Source organism: Sebastes fasciatus, chromosome 2, assembly GCF_043250625.1.
Source record: "Sebastes fasciatus isolate fSebFas1 chromosome 2, fSebFas1.pri, whole genome shotgun sequence".
Taxonomy (NCBI): Eukaryota; Metazoa; Chordata; class Actinopteri; order Perciformes; family Sebastidae; genus Sebastes; species Sebastes fasciatus.
Window position 1 is genome coordinate 40,689,224 of NC_133796.1, and position 11,814 is coordinate 40,701,037.

At 42.9% G+C, this 11,814-nt stretch overlaps 1 protein-coding gene across 1 annotated transcript in view; it reads right to left on the reverse strand.

Annotated features, from left to right (window-relative positions):
• abhd17c (abhydrolase domain containing 17C, depalmitoylase) overlaps nucleotides 1–11,475 on the reverse strand; it is a 42,910-nt gene extending 31,435 nt beyond the window's left edge. The window contains exon 1 of the mRNA XM_074624778.1: nucleotides 10,571–11,475. Within this exon, the coding sequence (XP_074480879.1) occupies nucleotides 10,571–11,055 (485 nt within the window). The 5' untranslated portion in view covers nucleotides 11,056–11,475. The remainder of the gene's footprint in view (nucleotides 1–10,570) is intronic.
• Nucleotides 11,476–11,814: the final 339 nt, after the last annotated feature.

Sequence of the window (11,814 nt, forward strand, 5' to 3'; positions counted from 1 at the left end):
TAGTGGCATACCTCAGGGCTGAAGCAAACCTGTAAATAGTTTCCCCAAAATCAATGAGTCAGAAAAAAGGCCAGCAACTAAGATTTTTTTACTAAAGCGTTTTTTGATGCCATGGAAAAACAGGACTGTATCCTGAACAGACGGTCCAGTGGGAATTTTAATTTCTTTGTGAGAAAGTCAATGAAGTGGGAAACCAAATATAGTCCAACAACAACATGTTGTCCTGCTCCTCTCTCCGTCTCACACATTCTCAGTCTGTTACACACAGTTTTCATTAGTGACCTCACCTAATCTCACATCCAAAATGCACACTAAAATAACACTACTGACCAATACATGTATTATTACACTGCCGTACTCTACATACACTACTCAATAGTGATAACTGTTACAGCCTATTGACACTACATTGCCCTCCTCACACAGTGGTGTACAAATAACTATCAGTTTAAAGGGACTGTTTGTAAGAATCAGAAATGTCTTGTTAACAGCTTCACCTGTGGCCGTTAAGTCAACGAAAGTCAGCGTCCTGTTGCTCGCGCTTGTGCTCGCTCTACATAGACATGAACGAGCATCGCTCAAAACAGTGAGGAGACACACGTCAGCTAAAAGCACAATATCACTCTATATATTTCAGCTGCTGGGCAGTAATGTTAGCTGACCAGACGAAGGTCTCTCCATGAATCACTGCTGATCCTAGTGTTGGCTTTTCCTGCCTCACCCTCCCAACCGCGGCCGGAGGGAACAGGGGAGACACCGGAGTTTTGGTCGGAGGCGATAACGTTTCTCTCTGAGGAGCCCCGTCACTTCACAAGACACGGGAAACCTCTGTTGGTCTGGAGGAGCTGCAGCAGTTATTTCTGCACAAACGTCCACTGTTCACTAGATATTCTCAGAGCTAAACTAACTCCTCTGCAGTGTGGAGTGTGCGCACATGCACGTGAAAGTGGAGCGAAAGAGTGAGAACGGGCGCGGTGTGTGAGTGAAGGCAGGCAGAAGAGCAGAGTACAGCAGAGACTCCGGTCCTGGAGACCAAAGCTACGGTCTCCCCCGCGTCCTCCGACCGCGGCCAACACTGTTTAACAGACGGGCTTCACTAGATACAACCAAGAGGTTTTGGTGATTCCGTGTAGTTTGTGTTGGAGTCTTGTCTGAACAGCGTAGCAACAGGCGAGCGCGCATGGGACACCGACCCACAATGATTTATACGTGTAAGAAGTTACAAACAGTCACTCTAATGAATATGGGCATGCACAGGAAGTGCTTTTGAAACCTTAGAGGTGTCATGTGATCAAGGCAATGGATGTGTTTTGTGGAACAATCCGCCAAAACACACTAATGCTACAGACAGAAATGTTTCCATCATCCTGAAAATAATTTTCGTTTTTGAGCCCTGGCTCAGAATCTCACAAAACCAATCATGTTTCAGAGAACCGAAACAAACTGGAGCTCAACATCTTTGAATGCCCTGGCAGGTCCTTTATCTCAGTGAACAGCAATGTGTTGATATTAACAGAAAAAAGCCTCAGGTGTAGTTTAACAGGACCAGGGCCTGAGTGCCATACTTATTATCTCTGGTAGGCCAATCTCTCTGGAAGGACACAGGAAACACAACAGCCTTTCAAAGAAGATGAAATAAATAGCAGTTCCTTTAGCAGCAGACACCATGTCACTTGTTTCCCTGATGAGCACTGATTAAAATCAGAGCTGTGTTATGCAGCCTGGATCATGCTACTTCATTGCAGCCGTGTGGGGCTTTGTATAAAAAAGGCTTTAGGAGAAAAGTGCCAACCAGCATTACAAATCACCTTGATTAAAGGGAGTAAATAGGCCTAGGTGGTGGGTATGCCCAAACTGACGCCTGAGGCATTCAGGTGGATCGCCAGAGGCAACATTATGAAGGATGAAAACAACATCCATATTCTGAGACATGTAAGCCCAGTGCAAATTGATTTTAAACAACACCTGCCTAAAAATACAATCATTAACAAAACATTATCTTTAACATCATTAGTCCAAAAAGAAAAGATCAAAGATGCTCTCTGGGACGCTTTTTAAGAGCTAGAATTATTTGGATTCACAGATTCTGGTAATTGTACCACTCATGGTAGACAGCGTGTTAGATATGAACAAGGTAAAGAGCAGCAAAAAGCTTGAGAAATAAACTAAACTCTTTTTACTGTAATTACAGAATATGTCTTGATATGAGGAAAATCTGCAATGTGCAATAACATTGTTCAATATTGCGATGACGATACGACTTGCGACACATAAACAAATATTGAAGTGTGCACATTACCTGTACTTATGTCGGCCTGATTGTCTTTAAATTCAGAACCGGATTTGACTTGAATATTTGAAATATAACTAGGCTACATGTTTAGAGCAGCAACAGTTATGTTTTAACAGCAAAGTCACCTCATTAATATCTCACTGGAAACAAATCTAAAATGTTAATAAAATAAATAATATCCCTGAGTGAAATTTATAAAGACTGAAGAACACAGACATCAGTCAGTATCAGTCCTTCCTCCTGCCCTCCTCCATCAGTTAGTATCAGTCCTTCCTTCCGTCTCCTGTCCTCTGCTGATGTGATTCACTGCTGCAGGTAACGTAACCACTGGTAGAGTGAGGGTGGAGCTGCTTTGTCTCAGCCAGCAGATCAGTTTAAGATATATGGCAAACTAACCTAAACAGTTAGACTACATACCGCCAGCTTAAGTTTCAGCTTGTGTAGCCGAGGGTTACGTTGCACCTACACTTCATGAAGATAATAAATGAATAACACAAGGCGTCGTGGTCTGCACCCTTGTCATTAACAGCGCATCACCACTTCACGCCTTCCGTTCCTCCCTTCACACCTGAAATAAATAACCTGCATGTGTTTACAATCCACTGTTAGCCGCCAAGCTCACGCGCTGTGCTTGTGTAACATAGCAGCGGTGGATGAGAGACTGCAGACAGAGCAGGTTGAAACAGCAGCTTTCCTCCATGTTTTCCTTCACTACCTTTTCTCGTCAATCTCATAGGTAACACTAATTCCGCAATGCTCCCATACAGCATAGCGAAAAAATGCTGGTGGATCCTATAACTGTACTTTATCGTGTCCACTCGCCTTTTCCTTATCTGAGTGACAGCCGCACTCTGCACTTCATCCGTGCCAACTGAGAAGGGGCTGGGTCACGCGTCATATCTTTGGGGTACAACACATGCACAGTAAAATCTAGTCTGCACTCGCCGAAATTGAGCCAATAGCAACGCACGACCGCAGATTCAGTTACACTGCGCATGTGTTAAACCCCGTACCTCAGACCCATGTCCGCCTGTGTCCCAGCCTCCTTCCATAGGCCTTGATTTCTAGTGTGACAATAAACGGGAGCCTAACTTTACATGAAAAAGATACACAATCGGCCTCATAACTTATTTCAAATGAACAGAACAATTCATACACGACCCGAACCGTGACTAGTTGACCGAACGGTTCGGATTTTTTACCTGAACCGTTCCATCCCTAGTATAGATTAAAACTAGTCCAAGTATGTATTGTGTGGACTGGAATCTTTGCTTAGGTCATTTGGGAAATCACACATCATCAATGCAGGGTCACCCTGACTGTTCTGCCAACACTAGCCACATCAGACACACAACGATGGACAGAACGAAGCCCAAGCTCAGAGGCAAGAGATTTCCCTGCTTCATTTTTATCTCTCAATAAAAGCAGAGGAAGCTTAGCCTCTTCAACAAATCACAAAGCCCACATTCACACTGATGTGATGAGGCTTGTCTAACACTAATGAAAGAAAATCATGCTCATATGAATTGGCTTATTGGAATATCCAACCGAGCTATAATCAATTTATTCACCCAAATGGTGATAGGGTAACGGATTACTCCACTTACTTCTTTTAAGACATGCTCCCTTTATTTTGCTATTGCAACCCAAACCCCGAAAAGTATTTCAAACCCACAGGGTTGACACTGACAGTAACCAGGGGTTTGGGGGCACTGCTTGGCATTACAACACAAGGAAGTGATTCTTTAAAACCTGATGGGGGGGTGGGGGGGTGTAATTTCAAACAAGAACAACAAGTACAATAAACTCATTAAGCAATTTTCAAAATGTCAAGCCAACTAATCTTTGTGCAAACAAATCTTTATCTTCAAAGTCTTTCTAGCTGCTCCAATCAGCAGAGCCCTGAAGGCTGAGTAATAGGACTACTACTATGAAATGAAATGGCTGTTTAAGGGCACAGTCTTAATGATTTTCCACAAAATGTAATTAAAAAGATATTGAATAAACATAAACCTCCTCGTCCTCAGGTGCCTAGCTCGCCTAAGGATTAACACTGTTTTATGCTTGGGCAGGTTGATCGCCAAAGGTTTGAAGAACAATGAAATGTTTCATTTTAATGCTGGATGGGAAGAGACTCTTTTGGTTTGGTCTGCTTAATTTTATATGAAGTAATGATCAGCCTTTGGTCTGCATAATATGATAGCAAGATGAAAATAACGCTGTTGGTTCTCCATCAATAAATCTGTATTCAGAAGTAATCAATAAAAAAAAAGTTACACAACCCAACAGAGGCAATGTGACCACCTCGTACCGGCGATGTCTCAGAGATGAGCAGACATGGACAATTATTATTCATTCATTATCCGTAACCGCTTATCCCATTTGGGATCGCAGGGGTTGCTGGAGTCAATCCCAGCTTACATTGGGTGAAGGCGGGGTACACCCTGGACAGGTCTCCAGACTATCACAGGGCCGACACATAGAGAAAGACAACCAATCACGCTCACATTCACACCTACGGGACATTTAGACTCAACAATGAACCTAACCTGCATGTCTTTGGACTGTGGGAGGAAACCGGAGAACCCGGAGAAAACCCAAACTAAAGGGCCCCGTTTTGAACCTGCGACCCTCTTGCGGCAATGCTAATCACTGCACCACCGTGCAGCCCATGGACAAGATTAGTCCTGTATTTTCTTCATACGGTGGCATGCAAAAGTTTAGGTACTCCTAGTCAAAATTTCTGTTATGTGAATAGCTGTCTTTTTATAGCCTTCTCCTGCTTTGTGTGCATCAATTACTTAAGTTTTCAGAGTGCTGGGCAGCTGCTTAGAGGAGCCCATGGCTGCTGATTGTTGGGACAGGGTTTCAGGAGTCAGAGTATAAAGCTTTGACATTTGCATCACCTGGCCTTTCCTAACAAGTCATAGCCCTAACATGCTAATTAAGGTCTGAGACCTTCGTAAAAGTTATTGGAGAGCTCAAATGTCTTGGAGCATCCAAACTTTTACATGGTGCTCTTTCCCTTTTTTTCCACTCTAAATATTGTACAAAACAAAAATACACTCATTCTTAAAATGTTGAAAAGAATGTTTAATCTTTAACTTTATGCCTTTTGGAGATCAGCATATCTCCAACTCCCTTAACTATTCAAAGTACTAAAAAGTTTGACAAGGGGTGCCCAAACATTTTGCATGCAACTGTAGGTGTTAATCATTTCACACTCTTAAAGCTGCAGTCGGTAACCTTGAGCAAATGTGCTGAAATATAATTTTTATAAAACTGTCACTATATCCTGACAGTAGTGCATGAGACAGATAATCTGTGAAAAATTCCCAATAGTAGAGTCTCTAACGCAGCTGCCAATTACTGCTTCCGAACTCTGATCAAACTGTCAAACTAGGCAGTGCTGATCAAATATAATCAAGATTATGTTACTCTGATGCCTATTACTGGCCCCAGCTGTTTTAAGAAACATATTTTAGTGTACTGTTTAGCTGTAAAATGAGAATATTGAAAGTTCTGGCAGTGCACCAGTTGTTCTCCATCAGCTGGAGCAGCACCGAGTTCGCTGGGTTAATCAGGCTCTGTGGACAGCAATTTTTGCCAAACTGCTACCGCTACAATGTGCCTTCAGGTTATACATTTGTCTTTTATTGACAATATGCTCGTATTCGAGTGCCTTAGCTGTTAAAGTAAGAATTATGACCAATGAGCAACTGCAGAATGTTCAAATTTTCACAATAAATTAAAAAAATGTTATTTTCTGCATTTTCCTTGTTTCCCTATTGTACCGGAAACGTACCGAACTGTGACCCCAAAACCAAGGTACATACCGAACTGTGAATTGTGTGTACCGTTACAACCCTGTTAATAATGAATAGATGCTGTGCGCCATGGAGTATTACCTTCTCTTTGAAATGACACTCTAACCCTTCTCGTCCTCTATCCCCCCCAGATGTGAGTGATGGAAGCGGGGAAGCATGTTAGCTGAGTGGAAAGCATCCAATCAATGCTTTACACCAGCTGTTACAGTCTGGAGGAATGTCTTTGACCAGTCAATTATGTCCAGTACTGCAGACTCTACTTTAATAGATCTTGAGCCTAGAGTACTACCTTGAGAGCAGGAGTATTTGAGGGGCAGGAACAATAGCCCAGGAACCAAAAATGAAAATAATTAATGTGGTCAAAGAGTGCAGGTTAACTTCATGAGCTTCTAAAAAGGTTCCTGGAAGAGTTCCTGTGGTCCATGTGATGTGTATGTGGTCCAACGGAGCACTGCTGTTGTCATGGCTACCTAATAGACTGCAGCTGGGCTGAGATGTGAGCAGTGTTCTGTGTAATGTAGGCTCATGCATTCAGGAACCACTCGGAGCATGTGAGCAGTGTATTGCAGAGCTAACACACCATTTCAAACTGAGCTGCATGTGTTTGGACAGCGGTGTGACACCAGAACAGGAGAGCTGTGGGACACAGTAGACCCAGAGCAGTGCTAAGTGCTGAGTCAATATACTATTATTTATTTGCGTTAGTGAATAAATATAGATAATGAACCAGGATCAACCTGAGGAGAGCTCCTTTGCCATATAGAAAAACTGCCAGGAATCTGTGAATGTGTGCCCATACAGGACCTGAACCTCAGCTGAACCTGCACCTCTCTCCCAAATGAAATTACAGATTATATACAGAATTCACCATAAATTATTAATAGATACATGTGTGTTCCATTGATCTGGAATATCTTTTACACCTGAGACTGATGACAACTTGAACAGAAACACCTGCTAACTACAACCTTCTCATATTATATTTCCCAACTTTTCAAGTTGATACGGACCACCTGAACGCCCAATATAAAAATCAGATTGTGAAATACTGAGAGCTGCTTAGAATACAAAGTGTCGGGCAAAAGAAGGCTGCTGTTCTCAGCTGCATTTAGACGGGCCTTTGCCAATGTCAAGAATTAACTTTCAATTTCAGCAAACATGAACAAGAAGTCCTTTAAGTGCTCTGAATAATGGAAATTTGAACATCTAAACTCCCTCTGATGGGGAAGATCATGTGACGCGAACGAAAGATCCAGAACAGTTACCGAGTGTGGGTGGTGGAAAAAAGTCCAGGTGTTTCAGCAGCGCAAGGACAGAAATAAGTATGGATTGATAGAGAAAAGTGAAAAATAAATTATTTGAAAGTATATAAAACATTCCCAACCACGAGAGCACAGTGAAGCACCTGGACAGTGTAAAGCTCGCACACACATAAGCGGTATCTTGCTATTCATCTTTAAAACAGCCATGCGCTTTTTTCTGCATTTTGGATTTAATAACATAATGAATGGGTGGTAGCGGTCTACTGGCACTACCACCCATCAACCTCAGCACAATGGGTGCCAGCACATTTTCCTACACTGCACCCAAACATTGGAACTCACTCTTCCCCCCCCCATGTGTAAATGTAATGTACCCAGAGGATTAACGTGAGCGATTCAGAGCACCAAATTCCAGCACTAGCACCAACAAAAAAAAAGCCCCCGTAATTCATAGTAAACGTGACGCAAGAGTTTTCTTAAGCGTCCAACGTCGAGTAAACCACTGTCCGCTTTCAAGTTTGTCTAATGTATGTGGAACCTAAAAGCAGCATGACTGATATATTCCATCATCTAGGCGCTGTCCTAGGCACTGAACCGCAGCGGAGGAGACACAACCTGCCGCAACAGAAAAAATAATTCTAGCAGTCTGACTGAGATCTGTTTCTCTACTGACTGACTAAGTGAAGGATGAGAGGTAACTGACACTCGTAAAGAGAAGGAGGTTCTCTCCCCTTCTCTCTCTGTGTGTGTGCATGTATTATGTGTGAGAGATAGCCCTAGTATTTTGTAGGCCAAGTTTGTTTTTAAGAAAAAAATATTCTTAAAATCGTAGATCGGATGTGGTGTGAAAGAAACCTGAGATTTCATTTTTAGGCCATATTGCCAAGCAATAAGCCCTAATTTGTGATTATTGATTTGTCTTTTCTGTTCAATTTATGCCACTATTATAGTATAAGGAGGGCTGTCACAATCATGAATTTTAGTTGATGATTAATTGTCATAGAAATAAATGTGATTAACTAATCTATATATATATATATATATATATACATATATGTATATATATATATATATATATGTGTTAATTTTATGCCACAGCGGTGCCGTTGTGTTTGACTTTAAGACCTAAATCTATGTTGGAGGTAGTTTGCTGAAACAAAGTTTCACCTCTTGCTCTGCTGCATATTAGGGTTGGACCATATGTTCAAATTTTCCAACCAGCCATTGTCAGCCCAACAACCAGTGATTACCGATATATTATCACATGTGCTTCTAGACTTGTGTAGACCTACCTACCTAATGTGACAAAAACATGGTTCAACACAATTAATTTATGTAGAAGGAGGCTTGTTTCATTTTCAAAAGTTATTATGCAACGTGGAAACACAAAGCCTGTGTAACTGTACCTGCTTCAGCTTCCGGACCATGGTTATTGGCACCAGCAAGAGATATGGTCTAAAACGAGCTGAAACAAAAGAATCTGCCCAATAGCAATAAGGTCTAGACAGCCAAGCTCTTTTTCTTTACCATTGGAATATAGCACTCGTACAGCGTTTTGGATAACGGTGGCTTTCCCCGGTACTAGTGTTGCAGCAGCACAAAGGCTGCTCTCCACTGTTGAAGACACAACAACACAGAGGATGGCTTCACCTTTGCAGGATGCAGCCCCCAAATTAGGATGCAGCCATTGTTTGTTCTGCACCTGGTGTTATGGTTCAGCCTGATTCTCGGTTAAAACAATAATTACAATTACATTATAATACTGCTGGGGCCTCAATTACATTACAATTAGGGATGCTCATTTTGAAAAGTTTTCTTAACCAATAACCGACCCTTGTTAACCGATTATTAACCGTAAACCGGCAAGATTTGTGCCTCGCATGCAGCGGTGCACCAGCTGCAGGAGCACAACAGATATTGATTGACGGGAGTCCCCAGTTCAGCGCCCGGGAGCGTTAACTTAGCAGCTACGATGCTGCGTGTAGTGTCGCAGACATGCAGCCACTTTCCCAGTAAAAGTCCCCACCACACATTTAGTTTAGTTTAGCAGGTTGTCAGCTGTGTGTCTGCCCGGCATAACGACACTCTGTCTAACCGGTTTAACGATAGCGATTGCCCGATAAACATTGTGTGTATTTGTGCTACGTTAGAAGCTCTAGCATTGCAGGAGGCTTCTTGCTCACCGCCGCCACACACACGCAGTCCGTCAGCGCAACGTAACTTTAACGAGTGTCTGTGTGTGTGTGTTGGTGGTGAGTGTGAGGTTGTTGGTGGCGTTCTAGCTGTGAACGTAGGTGTAGCAGTGTGTGTACAGTTTATTTGTCAGTGAATAAATGCTATGAAACTACAACTCCTCCACTCCACTCAAGCGAGCCGGAGACTGGAGACGACTTCCTGTATCCTGCAACTCCGGCTCCGCCTCTTAAGGTGGGCTGTTAAGGTGGACCAGCTTTTCTCCTTAAAGAGACGAGCCGCTCCTCTGAGCCGCTCAGCTTTTGAGTTAATTATTAACATTTCTTTTAACCGTTTTAACCGATAGCATTAATCGATTAAAATGCTTAATGTCGGTTAACGGTTAATTATTAACATCCCTAATTACAATGATTTTGAATTAATTGGAATGTTTGTGCAATCTATTTCATATTAAACGAAGGTATTGGCAGTACCGCACCACAGTGCCCTCTGAAGTTCTAGTCATTGATTGTGAATTGTTCATAGCTTCAAACAATTTTTTCACATTGGCATTAACTTGACATTAGGACCAATAGGCTCAGAAATTATTTTGTGCCGACTGCCATTGGTTTCCTAAACAATGCCCTGTAATGTTGTATGTTGTAAGCTTTTGTATTTATTGCCTTTAATAGGCCATTTATTGTGTTTATTGTATTTGTTTGTTGACTGTGTGTTACTGCTGACTGTACAACAATTTGCCTCTAGGGGATAATAAAGTGTTCCTTGACCCTTGACTTCATGTGTGTGACAGCTTCCACAGCGCACCTGTAGTGGTTGTATGTTTGGAGGGGAAAGGGACCCATGTGGAGTTTTTAGGCTGTGCAACAGAATTGGTTAAAATGATAAACTTTTAGCTTATACCTTCCTCAACATGAGTATGTACTGGGGCTGGCTTAGCTCATCAACACCACACTACACTACACTAACACCTGACTACTCTCATGGCTCATACTCACTTGTTCCTCAGGACCTGCCAGGCCGCCTCGATGTCCGCATACAGGTTCTTCTCGGAGGGCTTGCCGGTGCTGACCCCGTAGCCGGAGTAATCGTAGGAGAACACGTTGCAGTTGATCCTGGAGCCGAGGCCGATGTAAAAGCTGCACATCTGGCCCAGGTCCACGGCGTTCCCGTGGGAGAAGAGCAGCGTGTACCGGCTGTTCGGGGCGCAGCGCACGAACATGCAGCCGACCCGGTTCCCCCGGCTGCTCCTGGTGCTGAACATCTCCACCGCGTCCAGCTCTCTCTGAGAGTACTGCCAGTCCGCCCGCTCACTCAGGTGTAGGCTGGTCGCCCCGTTAGCATCGCTGTGCACCGAGTAGGTGGGCTCCGGGGGGAGGAAGGCGAGCTTGGCCGCGATGCGGCTGGGACAGGGCGGACAGCAGAAGAGCCAGCACAGTTCACCCAGAGAAAAGCCATTCATCCTGGGGCCGTGCTCGGGCATGTGACAGGCCGGGCTGACCCGCTGAATTCACTTCTACTGACACACAAACAGACAGATATCTGCAGGTCTGAGCTCCTATTGATGTCCCATGAACAGACTTTAAGGAAGAGATGTGATGACCGGTCTCTGGGTCTCTAACAGCTAACGGTAGCTAGCGGTCTGCAGCTAGTTAGCGTTAGCTAGCTAACAGCTACACTAACACTGGATGGAGACTAGAGGAGAACTACAACACAACATTTACATGCATGTCTTTGTTCAGCACTAAACTATGCAGCGATGAGCCTCGATAGTACAGTTCCGCCCTTGAAACACACACACATATATATATATACTCGCTACACGTAGAGATTAGTTGCTAATGTCTAGTAAGAATGAGAACGGCCATTCCTTCAGACACAAGCCGGCCTTCCGGTTAATACCGGATATCCTGTTTGGCTTTTATTTTGGTGGTTAAAGTTTTTGTTTTTTTTAATGTCAATTTATTTATGTTGAGATAAATATATATATTATGAGAGAGAGAGAGAGACACTTCTGCTATGTGTTCTAGTTTTGATATAGTGTTAGGGGAGGGGTGATACTGTAAGATTAAATACATTTTTGTAAAGATTTATTTTATACAGTATACATATTTTATTCTGCTCCTTAAGTTAGATCTGGAACTATATAATATAGCACACGTTACTTGCTTGTAAGGTGAGTGATGATTAAGATTGTCGGACCGATATGAAGTAAGAAGTGATGTGCTACCTTTTTGGTTAT